Genomic DNA, 27,591 nt, shown 5'->3' on the forward strand with positions numbered 1-27,591 from the left:
CTGAAATGATTTCGCATTTATTTGTTTGTTTGTCTTATATCACTCATCCAACTTGTCTATTGTATTTTACATAGATTATTTGAAAATATCTTTTCCTCTATTTTACTTCTAATTGTGCGGAATGTCTGGTGACAAGTACAGATACTTTTTCAATCACAGTCTGAACTCAGCCCCACTTTGCTTAGGACCTATCTGTTCATTCGCGGAGTGATAACTGGGGAACCCTGGGTGCCACGGCAGCCTGCTCACAGCCGCGGAGGGAGACAGCATCCGAAGAAGAAGCCTGCCGCCCGGCTCTTCTTTCCCCCGGCATCAGTTGAGCCTCGCAGGGACACGGCTGGTGAAGTATCACCAGCGGCTGCGTTTAATTTAACATTTTACTCAACAGAACACATCTTTTTGATGTTCATCTGAACGGGATGAAGATTTGATTAAGTGTTTTATGAGCCGTCGCTTTGTCAGGGTAACCTTAGTCCCGTTCCTCATAAGAAATAATATTTTAGGGTATTATGATAGCTACTTAATTGATTTTTTTTGTCGTTTGAACAATAGCTAACGTAATCAGCCGAAGGGGCATTTTTTCTTCTGTCCTCTTCCCTGTCTCCTCGCCTTATAGAGCCAGTTTTTCTGGTTGAATCGAGCCTAAAAAAGCAACTCGTCTGAGGAGAGCCGACTGAAAGCGCCAAAATGGGGGTAAGAGACGAATTTCTTGCGTCTTTCTTAGCTAACATGCTATAAATTATATATATGTCGGCTAAAGTGTGAGTTAGTAATGTTAACGGTCTGTGGCCATCGACGTAAGGGTTAACTGTACATGGAGGCACATGCATGATGTTACAATGACATTGAACGTGCTGGGATATGTATGACTTGCCTAATCAAGTGGTTAGAGTTATTTTGGCTGTGCTACGTTAATTTTTCAGTCTCCCAAATGGATGCGATCGCCCATTATGTGCCTGTCACTGACGCCATTTACCACACCAAATCAGCGCACTTGTAATTAATGGGTAATGGAGGTGATTCCTGTTGCCTGCACACCAGGTCTTCTTTTTCCTTCGGATCATGCGCCAGATTTGTGAGTCAGTCCGCCACATCCAGACTCCAGCCGGTGCGACGGAGCCGGTGCAGGGTGGAAACCCGCCACAGTAACGTTGGCCATTTAGTGTTTGAGTTCAAGTAGCATATGTGCAGCTCCCAACCATACGACAAGCCCCTTAGTGTTGCTGCTTGACCTGCGAAATCTGATTCATTTTCCCCAGTGGGTGAAAAGTGCTGTCACGCCTTCATGTTTAATCATTCAGCAGACAAAAGGGGCGTTTAGCTCACTGACCCTGCACTGCAAACGCACTGAGATTAATCCCGATTTTTAAAGATGTCATAGGAGCTTTCTCCCAGAATGGTGCTGTAATGCTTTCAGTAATCTAACGATGACCCCAAGCAGGCCCAGTGTAGAAATAAGTATCTTCTCTCTCTGGTTTTAGCAAGAATTGGTGATGAAGTGACAGAAAAATGTGCTGCTTCATGCGCCGGTTCCAAAAAACGGGATTACACGGACCGCACATCTGGCGTTGGACCTGCTGCAGACGATTGAGGAAATTCACAAATCCAAAATGCACAATTATTCAGACAGCGTAACGACACGGATACGCCCGGTCCGAAATGAAATCTTTCGTGAATAATACGCGTGGGATACGTGTAACCTTTTGCCGGTAAACCCGCAGTCCGGACTGCGGAATATCATCTCATCCCTCCAAGTCTGACTGCGGTAACTCTCAGCGCAAATGTGCGTCTCCTCAGTTATTATTAAAAGAAAAAGAGCGATCACGATGTCCTGAATTCATTTGATAATTTGAAAGTCATAATGTTAAACGTCCAGATGCACAGAGAGGGTGGTGTCTGGGACTCTGAACCATAAAGGCTACGACCCCCCCCCCCCCCCCCCCCCCTAAAATTTCCCCACCCGCCATTTGCTGCGTTTTCATTCAAACATTACATAATGCGACGATGCGTCGTGCTGCTGTCATTGAGGATACGGGCTCGGTGGATGTGGAGGCATCTTAGGTCTGGGTACCAAATGGGCACGGAGGCAAATGCGTCAAAATGGTTCCTCAGCAGTGGTCGACCCCCACCCCCAATTTTTCACATCCCACACACAAAAATATCAACTGCTTAGAACTCAAAGGAAAATGGGCTTAAATCTACCTGTTTTACCCCATTAGACTCATAAAACGTCAGTGATCTGTCAGTTCATAATACATCCTGTTCCAGCAACAACATTTCGATGTCACAGCTTCAGTCATATATTATTACTTTGATTATAACGGGTTAATTACTATAATGACTCAGTGTCCATATTCATTAATGTAGTATTACAGCCTGTATTTTTATTACAGTTTTTTTAATCTTCCAAAGTTACTTTCACTAAATACTGAGTTTCTCCTGCATACAAAAAATGATGCTCTAATCAAAGCCACCATATTCAAATCAAATCAAATCACTTTTATTGTCACTTTTATTGTAATAAAAGCAGCTTGTAAGTGCTTATAATTAAAGAATAAAACATTTTGCTTTATCAAATGGCCCGAGATGACAGGAAAAAACACTGACTTCTGTTCAGTAAGGAAACACAGAGTCTGTGCTTAAGTAATGATTTGTATTTCTTTGCATAGTCATGTACCCAAGGCTCATTTTACAACAGGAAAAACCCTATTTTGCATCTTAGTGGGGTTTTTTTTTTAATATATACATAAATATATTGAGTTGATAAAATCTGGTTAACATGTATGTTAGAAAACTGTAGCTGCTCTTCTTTAGTGCCTTTCCCTCCCTGTGCAATGTAGTCGCTTTCTCTTCTGTTCTACATCCCAGTTTGGATGGGATGAGAGTGGAGGCTGAGTTGTGGAAATACAAATGGTTGTAATGCTTTCCACTAGATTGCCGAAGGGGGAAACCATACACATCTTTGACCACTGCGTGAAAGAGAGGAGGAGGAGGAAGAGGAGCTGAGGAGGAGGGTGTGTCAGTGCATGTGGGGGGAGTGGAAATTCCCATTTTCAAGCTGTGGTTTGCCTGAAGACTGGACAGATAGATAAAGCGGATTTGAGTGAAATGCACTGTGGTGGGGGTGGGAAACACCAGAGGGAGGCTTAGTTGACAAGGCAACTACAGGGTCATTTGATCCAGGCCAATCAATCGATAGAGATGGATGCTGCAGAAGGCAGCAATTGGATTGGTGGTGTGAAAGGATGGAGGTCAGCAGCCACAGGCTTCGCACGGAGGTCCTTGTAATTGGTAGAGTGACCAAGATACTGTGACTGACACTAGCTGATGGAGGTAGAGAGAGAGGGTGAGAAAGAGACGGCTGTGTGGTGAGTCACCTTGAGAAGGGTGAACACTGAAAAAGATGGAGGAGGCAGAAATGTAAAAAGAGCTGGTGGGATGCTGCTCCTGTGCAGCGATGACACAGAGGAGGGAACAATGATGGAGCCCCAGCAGAAAAAATGGAGAAATAAATGCTGAGATTCAGAAAGAGAAGAAAAATGTACAAGGCTGAAAGCATCTGCTCATATCCCATAATGCACTTGGTGCGGAAGCTTCAGGAGAAGAGCCAATCACAGTGGAGAATGGTGTGGCTGTGTGAGTGTAAGCATGTGTGAGGCAGGCAGCTCTCATGAATAAACACGCTCTCACTGACGATGTGTAATTCATACAGATGAAGCTCTCGACACTGTCAGACCTCTTCACTGTAGTGGCTGCACTGAAGCTAACTGAGTGAGCTCATATTCTCGTACACCAGTTAATGTTAGTGTACAGTCATTCGTGGTTGAAACACTCATGTCAAAAAATAGCAGATGAAAGCATTAAGTGTTGTCTCGCTCTATAACCTATAAAAATATGTCAAACTGTTGTTTTAGTCATTGCTATCAGTCTCGTGTCTTAAACATTCATTAACATGATGACAGTCAGTCCTGAGCTCATCGTGCTAAAGTGAATTACTCAATTCAAGTCACTTATTCAGACTAAAGTGTTATTATTATTATTATTAAGGTTTTGGCCAGACTTTTCGCATGGTCTGATTGTAGAAGCCAATTTGTAATGTGTCATAGATGATGATGTAAAATGGGTGGTGACACAGTGATGCAGTGTTTAGCATTCTCCCCTCACAACAAGAAGGTTCTGGGTAAGATTAAGATACTGAATTTTAAATACGTTCTCATTATTAAATTTGCGACCAAGCTAAACCAAAATAAAGCAGCTTGAGCCATTCTGATGTCCAGAGGTGTATTGGACTTTACTGTAGAACCACAAAAAAACAAAAACATCTATGGGTTTAATGGCTGCAGAGTATAGTTTTAGCTATAAACCATATACTGAGCCAAGGCTTTAAGTTGTGGGGTTAAAGGCCCGATATTAGTCACAGGTAACTTCATAATTGGGGGTTAAAAAGTGGGCTGGAATGATCTGGAACATCATTCCAGGACCTCCAGTTAATGAATGATCATGAATGACCTCCAGTTAATGAATGATTCAATCTTATAAGCATCTTAGTGCATATTACTATCAAATTAGTTTCATTTTCATGTGCTTGCTTAGTGACAGCATGAAAATACCTGCTCACTAATGATAAACATCCTGTGGACTTTTTACATCTTCAATACATTCTGCACAGTTTTCACAAAATACTTCTGTGACCTAAAAGTACAGCTGATGTATTTCCTCAGGAAAGAATAAAACATTAATGTGCCACTCTGATAAATGGAAAAAGACGAAAAAAGGATAGGATAGGAAAATGAGAGATTATTTTCAAAGGTAAGCATAGCAATTGACATGTTATAAACTTGAAATTTAAGTCTGACATAAAATTTCAGACTAAAAATTCATTTTAAAGTCTTTAAATGAGATACTGTATCTATGCTTGATGTTTTGCTGATTATTTTTGGCTAAATCCACAAATAGTTGCACAGGTTACACAAATAAAAATCTACTGGACCTCATGAAATAAATTATTTTGTGTCGCTATACCAAACCTTGGTATCCCCGCATGCCAATTCCTACCTAAACGCCTGACAATAACTGTGCATAGATGATAAGTGTGATTTATTTTTTATTTTTTTTAATTAAATATATTGTCCCAGTAGCAGACGACGAATTTTATAAAATTGTGTGTAATTCTTTTTTTTCTGTTCTTTAGTACAAATAGTCGGTGCTGCCACAGTTTGTTATTATATATGTAATAGCAGTTACAACATAGTCTGTTCTCATGGTCATGTTGTGTAATTGTTCCAGTCTATCTACATTTCATTTCATTAATACTTAGTTGTAGCTTCCTGTGTCTAACTAGTTTCCATCTGTGTGTGTGAGCGTGCAAATAGCATTGATCCACACTCCAGCAAATCAGTGATCAGGGTTTTCCGATATCACAGTTTGTGCTCTCTGGTCAGTGTAACATAAACCTCCTGGAATGTGGAGTGATGTTACCTTGACATCACTAACTATCTGTATGACGTCTCTGGTCTGAGTTAGAAATTAGTCTGAAATTAAGGAGGATAATGAAGGTGAACCACTCAATGCATTCCTGCACTACCATACAGACACACTGCATGCAGAGCAGTATTGTTACATAACATACCATCACATTAAACATTACATTATTAAAACATTTTAGTTGCACCTACACCCTCCTATCAGTCACAGGAAACCTCACATTACCCACTGAAAAGTTGATGCCATCACTCTGAGCCTTTCAGCAACTGCTGTTTTCTGTCATACTCATAGATCTAATGCACTGCAGGGGGTGGCACACAGCCTAATGGTGGAGAATGCTGCAAAATGCACTTTGTGTTATTAGGAATGTACGGCCAGTGATAACCAAGTCTAAACTGTGCCTTTGACCAAATCACAATGGCTTTACTCAGTGTTCGATGTTCATCACTGTAAATACATATTCTAAGACATTATCATTACATAGCCTGCATCATGGTAATGGTTCAAACTGTCTCCTTTTGATTAAATCTTTGCTCGAATGAGCAGATAAGAGTAGTAGACAGCACAGAGACAGATGGACAGCCTGGAGGGAGGAGAATGTAAACAAAGTGGGAGGAGAGGGTGAAGGGGGGCAGTGCCCTCTTAGTCGGTGTGTGTGAGTGACAGGCAGTTCATCTGTGTTTTCCAGGTCGGTCAGTCCACTGATCTGTGTGATAATCCATTTCTTTGTGTATGTGGTTATGTTGAGCCACTGTGTCCCCATCAGAGCTACTGAACTCCAGTGAATGCAGTACACCAGCAGCAGCATCCTTCATTCAAAAATCTGAGCTGAGACTATGATGTTCTGTTCACTGGAGCATCTTCAGATTTAGCTGAAAATAGGCTAAATACTACATACTGAACATGGTTAAATACTAGACAATTTAGTGCCAGCTGGTGGGTTGTTTTTTTTTGTTTTGTTTTTTTTTTTGTTGCCAAGGTCATGTCCCAGTCTTGCTTTGCAAAGTGTGAAATTGCAGCAAAATCTTTAATTTCTTTACATTTACAGTCAGATGTCTCATTCCAAAAACTGTACATGTGAACATTTAATGGTTTCGTATTTCATATAATGTGTAATGCACATGGTAAGACATCATTGAAGATGGCTCAGGCTGTTCATCCGTTTTAAAAATGGATGTATCATTGAATTTGAACTTTTATTGGTTACAATTTCAGTCTGTAGTCTAGCCCGCTTGGAATTTAATTGGGCTATATGTGGCCTTTTAACTAAAGTGGGTTTGATATCCCCAGTATAGAGGCTGCTTTATGAGTGTTTGTGGGCCATTTTGCAAACCATAAATCATTACCAATCATTATAGTTGATGTATTTCCAAAATAGAATCAGTAGCTAGGCTTGGGTAACAGCAGCATAATTTGCTTGCTCCCTGCTTTTTTTTTGTTCAGCCTCTATAAAAACAGGTTAAATGATGCCAATAAGACATGATTTTGATGAGATAAAACATGTCTTATTGACACCAAATGTTGATTATAAGCTTGGCTTTAGTTATATAAGCTCAAGTCTGTAGGACGATATCAGCTGACAGACTTAAAACGCAAAGCTTTTCAGTAAAATGTTATAGTTTAGCACAGCGGTCCCCAACCCCCGGGCCTCGGACCGGTACCGGTCCGTGAGTTGTTTGGTACCGGGCTGCGAGAGTTGAGGCTCAGGTGTGAAATGTCTAGTTTTCAGGGTTTTTATCGATTTTCAGTGTTATTTTGTTATCGTTTTTATCGTTTACTCGGTTTTCCTGGGTCTTTTCACGTGTGTTATGAATAAATTTTCTTTTTTTCGGTACCGGTACTAGTTTTATTTTGTTGTATTTATCCGCGACAGCTTAAAGGCCGGTCCATGAAAATATTGTCGGGCATAAACCGGTCCGTGGCGCAAAAAAGGTTGGGGACCGCTGGTTTAGCATACATTCATTTGCCTCTGTTCACATCACCTGGCCTAAAGTTTCAAATTCAAATTCAAATTTTATTTGTCACGTACACAGTCATACACAGTACGATATGTAGTGAAATGCTTGGACAACTGCTCGTGACCTAAAGAAAACAAAAAAGGAAAAGGCTATGAATAAGATAGGAAATAAATATGAAAAATTAAAAAGGGTAAATTTAACTAGGAAGGAATAAAATATAAATTAAGGTTAAAAATGAAATAACTGTACAACACAAATTAGAATGAAGGGTAAATTTAACTGGGAAGAATAAGATAAAGATAAATATATAAATTAAAGTTGAAAATAAAATAACTGTACAACAAAATACACAATACACAATATAGAACTATATAAGAATGTATGAAGAAATCTAAATATAAATAAATATATACACAATAACAGCAGCTGTACAAGTATTTTGTCTTTGCATAAATTTTGAATCTAATTGCATCATGTAAAAATTGCTTCACATCTGGCCTGAAGTTCAGTTGATAATGATTCTGATAATTACTGGCAGTAAATAAACAAAAAAATATTTGTCCTGCAAAGATGTGGCAGTGTTATATGTTAGTTGTCATAGTAACCCAAAAATAAAAGTTTAGACATTTGGTGACATTTGAAGATTTGTATATATCTCATTTGATGGTTGCCCACCAGGTTGCTGACTTTGATTTGTTGTATCAGAATCTTAGTGTTGTTGTTTTGTTTTAATTCTCCTTACATTATTTTAATTAGGATGCCTCCATAAATGTCCCTGTCTGTCTGAGATTTGAGCAAGCAGTGATTTGAGCAGATTAAGAAGTTGCTTATCCAGCGCCTTTCCTTGCTGTGGTGTCATGAGCCAGGGGCCATACACCAACAGATTGAGCAGACTACAAATGTTCAGCATGTACAATCTGTCCCCTACCTCAGCTTACAACATCTGCTGCTCAGACCTCCTCAGGTTTTACCGCCTGTAACTAGACAGAGACTAGGAAGTGTGTATTTTAGCAGAGAAAGATAAAATCATCAATATGAAGTAGAATTGAACTAGATCAGTTTGACAGGTGGTGCTGAGAGAAATCGACTGTTGTTTGGTGCATATTCTACTTATTGCTTATAATAGGACTTGTACCAGCTCTAAATTACCCTAATGTGACGCAGTGAGTTCATGTGTGGTCTTCTGTGGTTTTCTTCCTTTTTCACAGTATTTTCACAGTTGGATGTCAGGGTTTCTTTTGTAGGGTTTCCAGTTGTTATAGTTTATATGCTTATGTCCTCGGTACCCAAATGTCACAGTAAAGCACCAGCACCAGGCGTTTTTTTTCTATTCGTGTTGCTTACTGTGGCACTGCTGTCTCTCTCCAATTTCATCCATCCCAACACTTTGACTTATGAAATGTGAAGTAAATCAGGTTTTCCTGTTTAAAATTGTGAGTATATAGAAAATACTTTCTCAAAAGGTTGACACCTTTTTTGGGAATTTAAGAACCTATCCTGGCTCTAGTTTGGTTCAGGAATACCTTTAAATGTCACATTGACTGGTAATTAGGTGTTCTTTGTTGTCTTTTGACACTGTTCAATAAGTCTATTGTTGTTTTGCATTTTGTGAATCTTTTGAAAATCTTTAAAAAGTCATCAAGTATGTCTCCTCCAGCTGAGTAAATGTTAGGAAAAACATGACTGGGAATGAATATGCACAGGCCAACGTTAGAGCAGCAAGTGCAGTGCTCACCTGCAGGATTTCTGAATCCTACTTGTACTGAAGGAGAACAAACTGACTTAACTCTGAGACAGAAAGTGTGGATGCATTACTGATTGCCTGATTTCTGTCCGACTGTGTAGTACAGATGGTTTTTTATATGAGAGCAGTGTCTATTCACAGAAATCTTTTTATCAGTGTACACTGTGAAGTTTTCTGACGTACTTTTCATCTTATGTGATCATGAATAACCATCATCACAGTAATCTGACCCACAGTTGAAAGCTGGTGAAAACCCTTCATTTGGTTAAATTTATATTGAGGCACAAAGCACAAACATTTTTTAAAAGTTTAGTGATGTGTGTGTCATACTTATTCATATTAGAAACGTTGCAAAATCTCTGTGTAGAAGTTTCTCAGAGTTAAACAGTCAGGCTAAAGTATTTAAACGTTTTAAAAGACATGAGTCTGCCATTTAATTTTAGCAGTGCTAAATCATGGCAGTGGTGCTTTTGTAAACCTGAATCTCGTGCAGTCCTTAGACTGTTATTATACTGAAAAACGCAACTTTTTACCACACAGTAAAGAAAAGCATAATCAAGATAAAGAATCAGACTTACATTGGCAAGTTTTTGCCTAACACTATTGATATTTAATTAACAATTTGGCATTTTTAATGTACAGTAAAGATAGAAAAAAGGATAGCAGTATCATTTTCCTTCATTGTTTCAGTCAGTGGTAATTCTCACATTTAAACATATTCACTGCATTTTTGCCAGAGACTTGATAAGAAAGACGTGCCACGCAAAGATTTCTGCGAAGAAATCTATAAAATTTACACGATTCTCCAACAGCAAAGATTGTTTGAGAGGTATAACTTCTGCTTTCTAAAATCTTATATTTGGTGCCAAACTTTATGAGCCATTTAATGATATATATTTTAGCTGATGACTCTATATGTGCAAGTTTTTAAATCAGTGTTTTCTTTTCTTCAGACATTTCAGTGTTGTAACAAAGCGAATGAGTAAGGATGAATGAGAGAGTAGTATTGGGAAGATAGTAAAGAGAGAGAGAGTGATGAAAAGGGATTATTGTTGTTCACTGGGTTAATCTGTTAGTGTAGTAAACAGCCGTAATCTGATGGCCTGCTGGATCAGTGTCCAGGGAACACTTCACCTCCTGACAGATGGCAAAAAAATAGATACTCTCATACACACAGACAAATAGAAATCTATGTGCACACACAGAAACCACAAACTTGTAGCTAAGCAGAAAATAAACACGTGCACTGATTAAATCACTACTGCACACATATATACATTTTAAAATTTCCAGTTTTAATATTACTTCCTGTTTTTTTTTTTAAAGTAATTCATTGCCTGTCACGCAATAAAAAGGTCAGCAGTGATGTATTGTCTCTATAGAGTGGCTAAACAGTTGTTTATTTGCCAGTATCATGATGTGCAGTCACTAACACATTTGAATTATAAACACACAAGTTAATATGTGAGGTAGTCAATAAGTTTTATTGTTTTAAAAGTCATTCATTCCAAATGAACGTAAAGAGAGAATAGAACCAAACGTCCAGCCATAACTTTTTGTCTGTTGCACCACATTGAACAGGAGTACTACTAGGCTGGATAAGAGCTATTTGCAAGTTATATTGTAGCACCTATCCTAATACACCACTTTGTTGTGTAAAGTAGCATTTAGACAGGGTTTTCTCCACAGTAAAAGATGCTGATGCAATTTTGACATGGAACTATTTGGCATATGCACAAACTCTAAGACTGCACATAGGCAGATGTGCAAAGCAAAATGTCATTGGCTGTCAACAAGCCATCACCCTATCAGCTTTCATTGCAGTTAGGAAAAAACAGATGGTAAACAGTATGAAGCAACCATCAAATCAGTGTGAAACCTCTCGGCCCAGACTAATCCACATGAGAGCTTTCCCAAAATAAGTCACTTCTCTCATCTTATCATGCAAGGTTAAACAGAATCTGATTGCCAGTGTGTGGCTGTTCACAGAGTACATTGTCACATTTGGATGGTAGCAAACATCTGTGTAGTGTTGCACACAAAATAGTCACACGTTTTTCAGGGTCAAAACCCTTTCAGGAAATGTGGACTGACTTTATACCCAAACTATATTTTAAATTTAGATTTAAACTTCATAGATCTGATTAGACTGTTTAATGTTCACAATCAGGGAAAGAGATTTCCTTTCCATGTTTTTATAAATGCATCACTTTATTGACCCAGCTTCATGAACCAAATCAATATGTCATAAATTGCCTCAGTGTACCTCTCACATTTGTTCCTAATGATACTAAGCATTAGGTTGTATCAATGTCACCCTAATAACACATAAAAGTTAAGTGATTAACTTTTGATTAACCTCTGCCAGTGAAAGAAGCAGCACAGCAGCAGACCTGAATAAGTCACTTATAATTTTGTCTCTGAGAAATAAGTTTGTATGTATAAAGTATATGTAAAGACTGCCTTGACTATTACAGCAGAGGATCAAGCAAGAAAATAAAAATGGAAAAAAGCACCTGTCTTTTCATACAGCAAACTTTATCTAATTATGTTTAAAAACAGTGGGAAATATTTTTTTTTTGCTGTTTGGTCTCTTTACTTTTACAGTAAAGCATTTATATAACACTGTGCCTGAAATGTAAATCACGTGGCGTGGCTTTGTAAATCATAACTTGTAAATCATGAACGTGTCATGCAAATCAAGTGTTGTAAATCTAGTGTCACAGCTTCTACTGTAAGCTTAGCCTCGGTTTACCAGTGAGACATGCACTGATGTTCTCTGGTGATGCGTTTCATTTGGCAAGTAACCACAGCATAAATAGTGACTGGCTAGGAATGTACCACTGGCAAAAATAGTCAACTCTGGTATCTTTGTATTGCAGATTATTTTATTTCTTTTTCAATATGGACAAATTTACATGTAGGACTGTGTGCAAAAGACAAAGGAGTAATTAGATCTAACAAGAAAATCCATAGATTTCTGACAAATAAGATGGATGAGAGTGTTTATAATAGAACGACATAATTTAGAAAATGAATGCACAATGGAAAAAAATTGTGAGACCTTGCTGGTGCATTCATCTAAATAAATGTAGCATACACACATTATGTGCAATAATTTGCACATTAGGAAACGGCTTCAGATTTTGTTGTTTCTGTCTTATGACATATTAATTTCCCTTGATCCTCCTCTCAGCCACAACAACAGTTTAAACAGCAGAAGCCTAAATAGAGACTTGTGTAAACAGCAGTTTAAGAGGAGCTCTTGATTCAAGCCTGTTCTCTAATGATGCCAGATTTAATCAGGAAGTCTTGACACACCAGGGGATTATAGCCAAGTTTAGATCTCAACCTTAATGTTTTGTCTGGGGCTTAATATGGAAGAGGTAGAGACGGAATCACACAAGCCACAAAGTTTATTAACACGTTTATGGTCCAGCCAAACAGTTCTCTGTAGTCATTGTTGTGTTATTTTGTGATTACAGGTAAAAACTATAGATTATAACAGCTACAACTCTGGCAGTCAAATCTTTTTCTTTCTCCCTTGATGGCTCAATAAAGCAGTGTTGTTATTTGGATTTTTTTTGTTGTGAAGTTGTTTGTTGTATTTAAAGATTCCTGTGCTGCATTGATAAATTAAACAATGATGTACATGTTTTCTTTCTGCGTTACAGTATGGACGGTCGGACAGCTACCGCGTGGCTACCACGCAGGACAAGGATGAGAAGGAGTCGCCCAAGAAGAAGGGAGGCAAGGATCTCGATGACCTGAAGAAGGAAGTTCCCATAGTATGTACCCTTTTTAAAACCACTTCATCTTAGCCCACTGCTTTTGCCTGCAGGTTTTGGCCAGGTGCTGATGTATAAAATGGAACTCTTACTGAGGTTTGAGAAATGAAAATGCAGAAAGACACATACAAAGTATGAGTAGGCTTCTTCATAGACAGAGTAAACAAAAACCTTGAAATCCCAGCTGAGTACTGAGAAGTTTGTTAAGCTTCCTGGCCTGTGTCCAGCATTCAAAGAGCTGTGATCCAACTGTAATCTAATCTCCCTGGTTAAAAAGGAGATGGCAGAGATGAGGTGTTCCGTAGCAGCTGGTGCATAGTAATGTTACAGTGTGGTTTGACATAACATGCCAGAGCAATTTAATCCTCCTGTGGAAGGATATTCTTTTGTGTGAGGTAGGAAGCCAAACCCACAGGAAATCCCAGTGATACAAAACTGCATCAGATGTTCAGATAATAAAATCATAAATAAATGTTATCAGTCTCTAATCTTATTTACAATTATTTGAAACATTTGTAAAATACTGAAAACATTGATGAAATTTTATGCTGGCAACCAGAAATCTCCAATATTTAAAACTCAGTGACTGCTTCGTGTAAGTGGTGATTTGCGTTTATTTGCTTCTTGAAGTTAATTTGTAGTGTTATCAAAATAAATAAATACATTGTGACTGAGGTTTTGATTGATTTCATGATAAATCTTTATTCTTTGTAGACTGAACACAAAATGTCTGTTGAGGAGGTTTGCCGGAAGTACAACACCGATATCGTTCAAGTAAGTACTTTATTTCAAATCAAAATTACACTTTTGCACTTTTTGATATTTCTGTCTGGCGTACAAGTTGGTGTATGTTGCACCGCTTATGAAGACTTTTTAAAGTGCAAATGGATGTTATACATAAATAGGCCATACCTACTGTACTACCTTTTTTTCCTTTCCTGTTTTTTCACCTCTATTCTATTTTTCTTCCACTCACATCGCATCATTCCATCGTTTTCTGTCCATTGCTTTTATAATTTCTAGGGTTTGACCAATGCCAGGGCTGCAGAGTATCTGGCCAGGGATGGCCCCAACGCTTTGACTCCACCCCCTACCACCCCAGAATGGGTGAAGTTCTGTCGTCAGCTGTTCGGTGGCTTCTCCATCTTGCTGTGGATTGGTGCCATCCTCTGCTTCCTGGCCTATGCCATCCAGGCTGCCACAGAGGATGAACCTGCTGGGGATAATGTAAGTGGTTTCCCAGGATGGGTGGATAGATGATAGAATAGATTATTAATCCTCATTCATTTTAAGTAGGCAGGGTTTGTTGCTTAAAATACAAACATCAGCACCTATGAGAAGTTATACACAAAATAAGGATGAACACATTGTTTGTAGTGTGTGTGTGCTCTGTCCTGTAGCATATCACTTTACAAAGCAATTTGCTGACTCACTACTCTTTAGGGATGAGGCTGCATCTCATCCCTATGATAAAATATGTGTCAGCTGCTTGTAGAAACCATGTCAGCTGACCCATCTCTGGAGTGACAGACACCGTCTTGTCTGTATCCACTCTGGACTCGCCACAGGGAGCATATGACTCCTGGCATTGGTAATTGCAGGGTAAGAGTAGGGCATTTACAGGTCAGCACTGTTTCATGCCAGGTCAGAGCACTGAGTAGAGCAAAGGACTGAGGCTAAATGACTCTGACACACACAGCATTAAAGGACAACATGCTTTGTTCAGAGCACAGGGAGGTCTCGGGGTGAAACATCACCAGTTTTGAGTCATGAGTTACGAGTGGCCAAGAGTGTGTCAACAAACTGTATTTTCACACACTGTCAGATGCTGAACGCAAGATATGAAAGACAAGATTCAGATTTAGAGCTTAAGATGGTAAAACATATGACAGCAAACCAACATAGTCATAAAACCACTAATAAAGTACACTGCAAACAGATGGACAGCGTTCAGTTCATTGAGTCCAAATCAAACCACGTGCTGCTGTCAGCTCCAGGATACGAGACTTAAATGAAAGATGATTTATGTTATTTCTAGATTTCAGACTTTACAGAAGCCTTGAGTTCCTGAAAAAGCTTTGGTCTTTATCTCTTACATGCCTCTGAAGTCCAGCATTTATTGACACGAAGTTAGCGTCTGACTTTGTATCTCTGCTAGTCTGTCTTTTTTTTCCCTTCCTTTCCTCTCATGTAATCAAGTTTTAGATAAGAGTTGAGTCTTTTGGTTATTTTCTTTATAAATATGACAGTCTGACACCTTTTTTCCCCTTTCTGTCTTTCTCTACAGTTGTATCTGGGTATCGTGCTGTCAGCTGTTGTCATCATCACCGGCTGCTTCTCTTACTTCCAGGAAGCTAAGAGCTCCAAGATCATGGAATCATTTAAGAACATGGTCCCTCAGGTACCAGAGACTTCCTAGTCATCATGCCGGGATGTTTTTGTGGTGATTGTTGTGCCAGAAGGGGATTTCACAAAATGTATTGCTTGATGAAATCCAGTTTTCCAAATGAATTTGCTTGAAGGAGGTTTGAAATAAATTATGCTGCAGTTTGTGGAGTGACTAAACATTTAGAATTCAAAGACCAAAGGGTGCTGAAAATTAATGAGTGTATCGCTTGTCAAGTTCTGTGGTTACGTATTATATGAAGTGATCCTCCAAATAGCATGTTTCCGTCTTTCTTTGTCACTCTGCGATCCAGCAAGCCTTGGTGATCCGCGAGGGAGAAAAGATGCAGATCAACGCTGAGCAGGTGGTTGCAGGAGATCTGGTGGAGGTGAAAGGAGGAGACCGGATCCCTGCCGACCTCCGCATCATCTCCTCACATGGCTGCAAGGTGAGCTACAGGCACAGACAGATTCATGATGACAGACATTCAGAAATAGTAGAAATCAAGGATCTAGAGACAGATCCACAGGGCAAGCGATTCACAACAGTGTGGATAAAGGAGACCTCAGAAAGTCAATGGCATTCGGCAACTTCAAGCAATAGCAAGAAAAATAATCACTGAAAAGCATAAGTGGGTCCCAAGTGAAACTTTTCTCAAAATCAAGGAAACCAATTAGAGTACCACCATTAACAGTGCAATACACTGTTTATTGACATGGTGGTAAGTGCATTAGAGGGTTACCTAGGCAACTGGACTCTGGAATGTCCAGTAAGAGCAAACCATCAGCAACATAAACATTTGTGGCAAGTGAAACGCTTCCTGTATGGATTCTGCTGGAAAATCTGTGTCTGTATCTCTCTCTCTGGATTTGTATGTAGCCCTCAACAAGTTTCTCTCTTGTCTTTCTCTTTTTCTTTGACTTTGTTTTGTTTTGTTTTTTTGTCAATCCTGCTCTGTCCAGGTGGACAACTCATCCCTGACTGGTGAATCAGAGCCCCAGACCAGGTCACCTGACTGTACCCATGACAACCCCCTGGAAACCCGAAACATTGCCTTCTTCTCTACCAACTGTGTTGAGGGTAAGTTTATCACCATTATCATCATCACCATTTTCCAACAGTCAAATACACCTTTATTCTAATATGATAATGTACATCAGAATCAGAATACTTTATTAATCCCGAAGGAAATTAGGGTCACAGCAGGCAGCACGCTAATGGCGCATGCGCACTTACAAAGGAACCTTCTGACCAACTTTACACAAACATCACATTGGGGAGACATGTCAGAAAGGTAGGCTGATAGGAAAAAAACAACGAAAATACATAACATGAGGTAAGAGGAGGAGAAAAAAAATTCCACTCAGACTGAGCTCCTAGTGGGAGAACAGTTTGATAACAGAAACATACATAATATTGTACCTGTTGTTGGTTTTGGCGGGGGTTGTGTTGTGTTATTTTAACAAGATATGACCCAGGATTTCATTGCATTTCTTCATTTTCCCACGGTGACAGTGAGTTAGATATGGAATGAGTGACTTCTCTGGTCATCAAAAGTAGATCTAGAAATGTGATCCTATTTAACCTTGTACCAGTTCCTTTCTAGTGGATCCTGTTGTAGCCATTGTATTATCAGCATTGCAGCAAAACGCATTATGAATCTCACAGTGTATTAATTGGAAAATAGTAAGATGTGGTGCCCTCTGGTGGACACATTACATTCTTCACTACGTCTCCAATCATCATCACTCTGTCCGCTTGTTCATCTATATTATCACACTCTATTTATTTATTTTTTCATTCTCTATTTTTTCCCCTGCAGCCAGTGTTGAAGTGCATATATTTTAAAACCGTTCCCTCTGTTTTTCCAGGAACTGCACGTGGTATTGTTGTGTGTACTGGTGATCGCACAGTGATGGGACGCATTGCCACCCTCACCTCAGGTCTGGAGACTGGGAAGGTAAATATATTATATATAATAACTGCTCACATCCATTACAGCAAGAAACTAAAACCATGTAACTATACACTCATTCACTAAAACTCTTGTAATATTATTTAAAGCCTATATATTGTCTTAGTTGTGTCTCCTTATCAGAAATTAAATCTCTTTGCAGTCAATTAAACATCTTCTTTTTTTATCCTCAGACACCCATTGCCAAGGAGATTGAGCACTTCATCCACATCATCACAGGCGTGGCTGTTTTCCTTGGCGTGACCTTCTTCATCCTCTCAATCATCCTGGGTTACTCCTGGCTAGAGGCTGTAATCTTCCTCATTGGTATCATTGTGGCTAATGTGCCCGAGGGACTGCTGGCCACAGTCACTGTGAGTTGGCAGAGAGATGTGAAAGTAGTGGATGGTGCAATATGGAGTGTCTGTGTGTGTCCAAGATCCTTAGGTGTGGTTCAGGTTTTTGTTTTTTGTTTTTTTGTTTTTTTAAATTTGTCAATAAGGCTGAAATGTTAGGATTGGTAGTATGTGTGTCTGACATTGATTTGTCCAGACTTGGGTCAAACTGTAGCTTCACATAATATAAAATACAAAGAAATTAGATGAATCTTTGAAAACTTTTTGTATCATGAAACCTGTTTTTTCAAAAATTTTATACCAACACTCACTGGTATTAAAAATAGTAACATTTCTCATTTTTAGTGTGTTAGTAAGTCACTCTAATATCGATTTTCTCACAGAGAGAAGGTAACAGACTAAAGGTGGTGTCACCAATCACACTCCTTGGGCTGTTAGCGGTTTAACCCACATCTGAATGTGTGTTATTTACATTAGTTTCTGTTTTATTTTGTGTTGTTTCTGTGGTTTTTGGCTGGTGTTGTGTTGTGTGTGGTCTGATCATGTCTGTTTGCTTGTGTGCTCTCTGTGTGGTTTGATATTGTGATTGTTATATTTCGTGCTTTAACATTCTCAGTTTGTTTCTGTGGTGAAATGTTGTGTCGCCTCTGTGTATTTGTCCTTTCATCTCCCACTTCCTCTCTCTTTCTATTAAAGGCAGTCCCATATGCGTTTGTGTGTCTCTCTCTCCATCTTCCTTTTCGTGTGTCTCTCTCTTTTCCAGGCCAGTGGCGGTGCTGTCTGCAATGACAAGGACTAGCTAATGTAATGACATTAGGCAAATGTTTCTCAGCACCATGAACTGAATTTAGGCCTCCTGTGCTTGGCCTTGGCTAGTTTGACCCACTGGTCTTGCCATACTTGGCATGGTACCATAATGCACTGCTGCTCTGCTTCACAGCATCGCTCTTTCATGCTTCATGTTCTCTCTGCACTGCTTGTTGGGCTGTGTTTTTATATCCTGAAAGGACTTTTCTGTTCTTACTGCATTGTTATGTATAGAGTGCTATGTTGGTGAGCAGAATGAACGTTTCCAGGCATCTGGGTGGTTGTAAGTTCCTAGTTGGGGTTATGTGTTTCAGGTTGTTGGCAGAAATTAGTTAAGTGTCTGGAGATGCTCATCTGTTCTTTTAGTTTACAACATAGATACTAATTGTATTTTTCTCTCTCTTTCTCATTGATTTTATCCATTTGTTTGTGACGATCATCAACAACTCTTTCCCACTTGTTTTCTTTCTTTCTCTCCCTCTCTCTTTGCCTTTGATGCCTTTCCTCTGCCACTCCCATTTCCTCCTTGTTTTTGTCTCCTGCTTCATCACTCTCCTCCAGGTGTGTCTGACACTGACTGCCAAGCGAATGGCTCGCAAGAACTGTCTGGTAAAGAACTTGGAGGCTGTGGAAACTCTGGGCTCCACCTCCACCATCTGCTCTGATAAGACAGGCACCCTGACCCAGAACAGGATGACCGTGGCCCACATGTGGTTTGACAATCAGATTCATGAAGCTGACACGACTGAGGATCAGTCTGGTGAGATTTTGTTCTCTTTTTATTTAGTAAGCATTAAATGTGTGCCTCCATGCAGTATATATTAAGTAAAGTGCAAATAAACAGGATTGTGAAATGTGTGGATTTTAAAGGGCGCAAACAAAAAAGCTTCCCTTAAATATAGCAAACCAGTCACCGTGTGCAGATACACTGCCTCCAGTGCTCCTGCCATGCTTGTACTACCGTTTTGTAAGCTGATTGAGCACCATCTGCAGTTCATACTGAATCTTAGAAACTCTTAAAATGGTGAACCTGAACTTGGACATGTCTGAACATTTTAATCACACCTTGTATTCAGTAGTTTTTAATCTGTTTTTGTGCTTTGAAAAAGTGCAACAAACAGATTAGCTGTTTCATTGCTAAAAGCAAAATGTGAGACTGGAACTACATTCTGTTCTAAGTAATGTCTATTTACATGCCACATAATGCATGGAAACAAAGCACTGAAGTAAAGCTAAAGATAAAATGGCAAGATTTAACCGTAACCCTTCGCTGTATCAGCAGCTGGATGCTTGGATGAGGTTCAATGACTTCTTTTTTGCTTCTTGTAGGCTCCTCCTTCGACAAGAGCTCAACAACATGGGTGTCTCTGGCTCGCATTGCTGCCCTGTGCAACCGCGCTGTGTTCAAAGCAGGTCAGGAGTCTTTGCCCATTCTGAAACGAGACGTAGCCGGTGACGCCTCAGAGTCAGCTCTACTGAAGTGTATCGAACTGTCCTGTGGCGCCGTCAAGGCCATGAGGGACAAGAATAAGAAAGTTGCAGAGATCCCGTTCAACTCCACTAACAAGTACCAGGTGAGTACCAAGTACTTGTTTGTGCAGAAAGAAAATATAATAAGCAATTACACACATTCCCAGTTCATTTTAACATGAGCTGAATCAGGCAATTTGTAGTAAACCGGCTTAAACATGCAAAGAACTGCATACCAAATATTTATTCATACTAATAGTTCAATCCATTCCCATCAGCTCTCAATTCATGAAACTGAGGAGGAAAATGACAAGCATTACCTGCTGGTGATGAAGGGAGCCCCAGAGAGGATCCTTGACCGCTGCTCCACCATCATGGTGCAGGGCAAGGAGCAGCCGATGGACGATGAGATGAAGGAGGCTTTCCAGAATGCCTATCTGGAATTGGGAGGGCTGGGAGAGAGAGTGCTGGGTAAGGATGATCGGAAAACTAATTATTTCAAATGCCATGGAAAACAATTAGTGAAATACAATTTTGACTTTTCTTGCTCTCTGTGCTCAAACTGTACTAAATAAAATAAATTAATTGTGTGAGAATTTAACATCCCTCTTCCTTCAGGGTTCTGCCACCTGTTTCTGCCTGAGGACAAGTACCCAAAAGGTTTTGCCTTCGACACCGATGACGTCAACTTCCAAACTGACAACCTTTGCTTCGTTGGCCTCATGTCCATGATTGACCCTCCCCGCGCTGCCGTGCCTGATGCTGTGGGCAAATGCCGCTCAGCTGGCATCAAGGTGGACACCTTTCTGTTCTGACAGTCTGTTATTTGTCTCTCATTCTCTAAAAATATGTGTCTTCTGTTTATGATCTTCTAATCTTATTTCTTCTTTTCTTCCTTTAGGTTATTATGGTGACTGGTGACCACCCAATCACAGCCAAGGCCATTGCTAAGGGTGTGGGTATCATCTCTGAGGGAAACGAGACAGTGGAAGACATTGCTGCACGCCTCAACATTCCTGTCAGCCAAGTGAACCCCAGGTAACATTTACTCCTGTGGCTGCATCATCACTGCTAAAGCTGTTTTGAGCCATAATACATGATACTGAAGAAAAGAAAAAAATATACATATATATATGTATTTATAATTATATTTCTTTCTTTTTGGAATGCAGGGATGCAAAGGCCTGTGTCATCCATGGTACGGATCTAAAAGACCTCACACAGGACCAGATGGATGACATTTTGAGGAATCACACAGAGATTGTCTTTGCCAGAACCTCCCCACAGCAGAAGCTCATCATTGTTGAAGGTTGCCAGAGACAGGTACGGTTACTGCACCGCCACTGATTTACAGGTGAACAGAGATAAACAAAAGTGTAATTAGTTTTTATCTCTGGGGCTGTAAAGTGAGTTTATGTGGCCTCTTCCTCTGTCAGGGTGCTATCGTGGCTGTGACCGGTGATGGCGTGAATGACTCTCCTGCCCTGAAGAAGGCTGACATTGGTGTTGCCATGGGAATCTCTGGCTCAGACGTATCCAAACAAGCTGCAGATATGATCCTGTTAGATGACAACTTTGCCTCCATCGTCACTGGAGTGGAAGAAGGTGAGGGAAAAACAAAAGGTGGAAAGGTGGAGTGTGGCGAGGAATCAGGGCTACAAATGACAAAACAGACATAAAAGGTGTAGGAAAAGGTTCAGCTGAGTTTTAAAAAAGTATCCTATTTGTTCGCGGTTGTCATGTTTGCAACAGGAACTCAGCAAAAGTGACGCCACAACTGCTAGCACACGCAGTCATCATTTCTGCCTGTTGTGCACCTCTCAATATTTGATGCTCACAGCAGGACTAGTGGACTGAGATTCATATTGGAGACACAAGTGTACAAACAGTTTTGTCTTTACTGCAATTTCAGTTTTATATCAACACAGGAGAGAGGCCGATGTTGCAACAGCTTTAAAAGTGAGAGATTTTGGAGAAAACTTTGCTTCCTGTTTCAACATCTTCTAGTCACTTTTTATTTCTCATTGTCACCACCGGCCCTGCACGAGAAAACTGCAGCTCCTCAAGGACCAGTGTAATGGTTAAAGGACTGTAGTGATTTTCATGAAAAGAAGTTCAACAACTACTTAGATGGGCAAAGCACAGTTCACTCAAGCTTTGTTCGAGCATGTGGCATTTTGTTTGTTGTATTTATACACCACCTTTGTCTTTCCAGGACGTCTGATCTTTGACAACCTGAAGAAATCTATTGCGTACACTCTGACCAGCAACATCCCAGAAATCACCCCCTTCCTCTTTTTCATCTTGGTCAACATCCCCCTGCCTCTGGGTACCATCACAATCCTCTGCATCGACCTGGGAACTGACATGGTGAGAAAAAATCTCAGGACAAAGACTCAAAGACGAGACGTGCTGTTCAGGCTATAAAATAAGAAAGCACTGTGTGAAATAACCTTTCTGAACAGATTGTCTCAGTGCATTCATCACTCAAAACATTTTAACGTACACACAGTAAACCAGTAAAACCATGCTGGACACTTGAAGCTGTTAACTGCATGCGCTCATGTCAGATGCATACCTGATTAATGCCTTTTATTTATTATAGCAGCCACGAGAACAGCTATTCAGTGTGGTCCCTTATGATCAGCATCGCTGTGAAGAGTAAAATATTAAACATGGAACAGAGGTGGAATTCAAGGTCATTTTAAATGGGACCTTTAGAGAACACTAGGTGGCAGTGTTGAACCACTATTTATAAGAAGCAGCTCTCACATTTTCCACCCTCTCAAAGAACAGAATGTATTAATACCAAACCCTAGATACAGAAAGACCAAATTTTCATAAACGTTATAAAAACACACATCAAGAATATATAAGTAAAGTTACCAAGGAGTATCTCAAATAAGACAGAAGTGTCTCTTTTTCCTTTCCCCTCTTCCAGGTACCAGCCATCTCTCTTGCTTATGAAGCAGCAGAGAGCGACATCATGAAGCGACAGCCCAGGAACCCACTGAGGGACAAACTGGTCAATGAGAGACTCATCAGTATTGCCTATGGACAGATTGGTAGGTACATTTATTCTTTACAGTTTGTGGCATTTAGTGTAAACAGTGTTCAGGCAGCTACATGGAAATGGTTTGCACTCTACAGCAGGTAAGTGTCTTAGAAACTGTCAACATAAAGGTATTAACAGTCTGATGAGGATGAGTCCACTGCACTCAACAGGCAACAAATCAAAATATCCTTTAGTAAATATCTATTAGTGCTCATTTAATTTAAATATCACTGTTCTTTTCCATCTGTCTAAAACGACAGATGGAAAATCAGTCTTTACTGACCATGTCGAGTCTACAGGATTTTACTGTGTCAAATAAAATGTATCATTTGATTAAGGGACTCTCTGTTTGTCTCTGTAGGTATGATCCAGGCTCTTGGGGGCTTCTTTGCCTATTTTGTCATCATGGCTGAAAATGGTTTCCTGCCATCTCTGCTTGTCGGCATTCGACTCAACTGGGACGATCGCTCCAACAATGACCTGGAGGACAGCTATGGACAGCAATGGGTATGAGTGAAATGTTATAATGTCAGTGTCTCTTGTTTCAGATATGTTCACTTATGTAGTGGAGCCACTGAGTGACTTGAATTTGTGACATTCAAACAAACCTTTTGTTTTTGTGCCATAATCTTTGAATGATTAATGTAAGTCTTAATTTAATACTGATGTAATAAAAGCTATTTATAAACAAATCTATTGTAGAAAGCAGACAGGAGATATTCTCTTTCTCATTTCCTGTGCAGACCTATGAACAACGTAAGATTGTGGAGTTTACTTGCCACACAGCCTTCTTTGTCAGTATTGTGGTGGTGCAGTGGGCAGATGTGATCATCTGCAAGACCAGGCGTAACTCTGTGTTCCAGCAGGGCATGAGGTAAGTACAGGTTATTGAAGAGAGCGTACGATAAAAACAATTCCTTTTAAAAATGGTGGGCAAAAATAATCGAATTGATCTCAGGCTTTAAAAACCTAAGCAATTCTGATAAACCACATTAGATATTAATAGTGAACTTTTTGATTGTGTGTTGAATTTTGTAAGGTATGCAATTCTACCTTCTTCTTACAGTCAGTTTGTATGAATGAAATGACAAAACACAGTGACGACAGACATCTATTGCAAAGGCAGCCATGCTGAACCAATTTTAGGTTTATTTTAAAGGGAAACATGTAGGAAAACTGTAGCTCAGTAGACACCATTACAATATACAGTCTACAAAGTAAATATATCTAGGCATAGTACTTATTTTTGATGGATCAGTTCTGCATTGCTGTATTAGTACTTGGAGAACACAACAATCTGAGTACTTTCAGAAGTATACAGGTCTCGTATCTAAAGAAAAGGCATCAGTTTCTTGTTTGATTGCTTTCTGGTTGTTGTTTTGGAAAAACAGAAAATTGATACTGAACATGAGAGAATGGATGAATGGATCACGACCATGATTCATCAATAAGATTTGATTTGGTTTTTGTATTTATTTTCCCCATAGCATCCACTAGGTGTCACTAGATAACCACATTTACCCATGTGCGCTGTCACATATGTTGCTCTTTTTCTTCCGTCCATCTTGTTTGGTCTTAAGCTGTGTGTCCTCTGCCCATGATGCTGTGTTCTGCAGGCAGCATTTGTAGGTCAGGCACACAAACTAATATAATGTTACTATAACTGTCGGCCTGCAGGGAGTTGCCCTTGAAGCTTTTTTTTTTTATTCAGAAGTAGGTTGATGCCAGCAAAAAAACGGCTGCCAACTGTTCAGAAAACAGACAGTGTAGTGATCTGTTTTCTGAAGAGCATCACTGACGAATGTCCGAGATTTTTGAGTAACGGGATACTTCTTTGCTTGGTGACTCTTCATCTACTTGTGTGTTTTTTGGCTCTTCGCATCTGTTTTTGCATTTTTTTTTTATCCATACATGTGAGTGTTGTAATAGCCTCTCTTGTTTTGCATTTGTTTTCTTTCAGGAATAAGATTTTGATCTTTGGCCTGTTTGAGGAAACGGCTCTGGCTGCTTTCCTGTCCTACTGCCCTGGTATGGACTTGGCACTACGGATGTACCCACTCAAGTAAGTGGCATTTAATTAATAAAGAGAATCATCAAACAGCAGAACAAAACATCATCATAGTAACTATGGATGTTCAGTCCATAAAATGTATATTTTCAGGTAAGGAATTGCGAAAACAGTTTCTTTGTCCTGAATCTCAGCGGACTTAAATTTACCACTGTCTCTTTTGTCCCGTCCTGCCATGACACCCTATTCATTCAAATATTCTCACTCTGTCCTTTGTTCCCACTCGTTCCCTCACAGGCCCAGTTGGTGGTTCTGTGCGTTCCCATACAGTTTCCTCATCTTTGTTTACGATGAGATCCGAAAACTCATCCTGCGCCGAAACCCCGGAGGTGAGCTCGCACACAACCATATATATTTACTTGTTTAGGGGTAGGGTGGTGTCAGTGAACTGGAAAGTGGTGATATATTTTATAGGAGAAACGGAGGAGGCATAGTGTGGGTTGTGAACAGTAATATAACTTGATAAACTAGAGGTGTATCTATAAAATATTTTCCTTCAGTCCATTGACGGTTAACATTTCTCTCTTTCTTGTGCTTCTTTCCCTCTTTGTCTCCATGCAGGCTGGGTGGAAAAAGAGACATACTATTAAATTATCAAAGCATCATTTACTTCTTGTCCCATTTTTCCCTGAATTCATCCCTTCTTCTCTATCTCCCTCTGACTTTCTCTTTCCTCCTTCCTTGCCTCCATCCATCTCTCCTCTCGGCATACTCGAAATGTACAAGAAAAAAATGTTTACTCCTCATCTTTGTTCCTCCATCTTCATTTCCTAAAGAAACAAAAAATCAAAATGCCAAGACGACAAGAGGACCAATGACAGAGGAGGAGAGGATGGGGAAGAGGGTGCATTTGTAAATCTTCTCTGTCCTTTCGGTCCCTCTGTCCCCCTTTTTTGTATCCAAAGCCTACACGGCAGTAGTCTGCCAGTAACACTGTTTGTGCCGATGCTTACTACACTGTTAGCTACAGCAACTCTTCGTACATGTACTCAAATTACATCGCTGTGTGGAACCAAATAAAGAAAACATCTTGAGAATAAAGCAGAAAATCTGACTGCTCCACTGCAATCTCTCGGGCCAAGCAGCACAACAAAACGGCAGCTCCGGTCTAGACTACGACCTGGCAATTTGAGCGGGTGGGTGGCATCATTTTTGTTTAGTTTTTTATTTTTATTTGTATTTATTTATTTATTTATTTTCCCTGCCAGAGAAAAGCTGCCCAGATCCAGCTCAGTAATCACTGCCATTTCCTGCCATTCGCCTACCGCGACTTTCCTTGCCTTTTTTTCTCTCTCTATTTCTATTTACTCACTGCCAGTCTTTCACTGCCGTTCTCTCTTTCTCCTCCTCGCCTCCTTTCCTATCAATAAAGAATCGGTGTCACCATAAAACCAACCCACTGTCTCACTCACGCCCACAGCAGGGTGGAAAAAAGTTCACTTCCTCCGACTCCCCTGTCCATCCTCCCTTCCCAGTGTTGTTTTCTGTTTGTGTTATTGTTGTTTTCTAATAGACAGCTGGGTGTGTTTTTTTTTTTTTTTTTTTTTTTTTTTAAACAAAACAAAGTTGTTCGTAAAAGTTTTACGTGTTTTTGTTTTTTTTAAAGTTCGGAGTGAGTCTGAGAGCTGCTTGTTTTCATTCAGACATGACAAAGCACACTTTCTCTCCCTCTTCATCTCATCTTCATCTTTTCCTTTAACACGTGTGCCCTCCACCACCAATCTCACCCCCCTCCTGCCTGTCTATCTGTCCCTGTTTGTCTGTCTGTTTGTGAACACCGTGCAAACCCTCCGTCCTTGTAAACTTCCACCCACTTTCACCGCCTGCCTCCTCTTATTCTCCCACCCGTGACCGACCTACAACCTCCCAGCCCTACCCCCGTTGAAAAAAAATTACAATCTTTCTGTGTCCTCGGAAAAAGAGATTTCTCTCAAGTTTCATTCTTAAATCAGTGGAATTCTGGAATAAGGCACTGTACCTTACACTGCGAAACAGCAGCAAAAAAAAAGGAAATGAAATAAAACCGAAGGATCTCTCTTTTTTCAGCTTGGCCTCGACTTTGTTTTTGTGTGGAGTCTTGTCAGAAAATGGAAATAAATGCTGTGACCAACTTACTTTTGGCGGGAGTGTCAAGTAATCTGTTTGAACTTTAGCTTCTCACTGGCTCATGGGAAATTGCATATCTGTATACTGCATGCTGTTTAGTGCACAGAATTTGGGAAAAATGTTATGAATGCAGTTTGTAGACAATGAAGAATGCAGGACTGAAGGAGCTGAAGAAACTTCATAGTCAAGAAAGGTTTTATGTCCACGTGGCTGCTGAAATTAAAAATAATTTTGATAACAGAGACATTTCAAGACAGCTGCCAGTGGTGAGAATGACTTGCTGTCATATTGGCTCAACATGGGCGATGAAGATTGTGTTAGATGACCAAAAAGCTCCATAAGAGAAACTAATTGAATCTTTCTTTTAAATGCTTCAAAGTGCTATTTACAGATTCAACAAGTATGTTTCATATTC

At 39.9% G+C, this 27,591-nt stretch overlaps 1 protein-coding gene across 2 annotated transcripts; it reads left to right on the forward strand.

The window, feature by feature from the left end:
- Positions 1–303: 303 nt before the first annotated feature.
- Positions 304–27,115, forward strand: atp1a3a (ATPase Na+/K+ transporting subunit alpha 3a). Of its 2 annotated transcripts, XM_026155734.2 has the most exons (24): positions 315–463; positions 617–693; positions 12,861–12,974; positions 13,689–13,748; positions 13,998–14,201; positions 15,262–15,375; positions 15,674–15,808; positions 16,323–16,440; positions 17,232–17,320; positions 17,509–17,688; positions 19,039–19,237; positions 19,807–20,051; positions 20,226–20,418; positions 20,566–20,741; positions 20,849–20,985; positions 21,120–21,270; positions 21,384–21,552; positions 22,163–22,317; positions 22,889–23,012; positions 23,364–23,509; positions 23,746–23,876; positions 24,963–25,064; positions 25,308–25,399; positions 25,632–27,115. In XM_026155734.2, the coding sequence occupies exons 2-24, from the start codon at positions 688–690 to the stop codon at positions 25,658–25,660; spliced, it is 3,069 nt and encodes a 1,022-aa protein (XP_026011519.1). In that variant the 5' UTR covers positions 315–463; positions 617–687; the 3' UTR covers positions 25,661–27,115. The 2 variants fall into 2 exon arrangements, with proteins under 2 accessions (XP_026011518.1, XP_026011519.1); XM_026155733.2 differs by having other exon boundaries at positions 304–693.
- Positions 27,116–27,591: the final 476 nt, after the last annotated feature.

Source organism: Astatotilapia calliptera, chromosome 22 (assembly GCF_964374335.1).
Source record: "Astatotilapia calliptera chromosome 22, fAstCal68.1, whole genome shotgun sequence".
NCBI classification, from domain to species: domain Eukaryota; kingdom Metazoa; phylum Chordata; class Actinopteri; order Cichliformes; family Cichlidae; genus Astatotilapia; species Astatotilapia calliptera.

What these genes read in the sequence shown, in the direction of transcription:
- atp1a3a (XM_026155733.2), top strand. An exon ending in CACGACTGAGGATCAGTCTG is followed by an intron (nt 19,238 to 19,806) that starts GTGAGATTTTGT and finishes TGCTTCTTGTAG; the next exon opens with GCTCCTCCTTCGACAAGAGC. An exon ending in TATTGCCTATGGACAGATTG is followed by an intron (nt 23,013 to 23,363) that starts GTAGGTACATTT and finishes TTGTCTCTGTAG; the next exon opens with GTATGATCCAGGCTCTTGGG.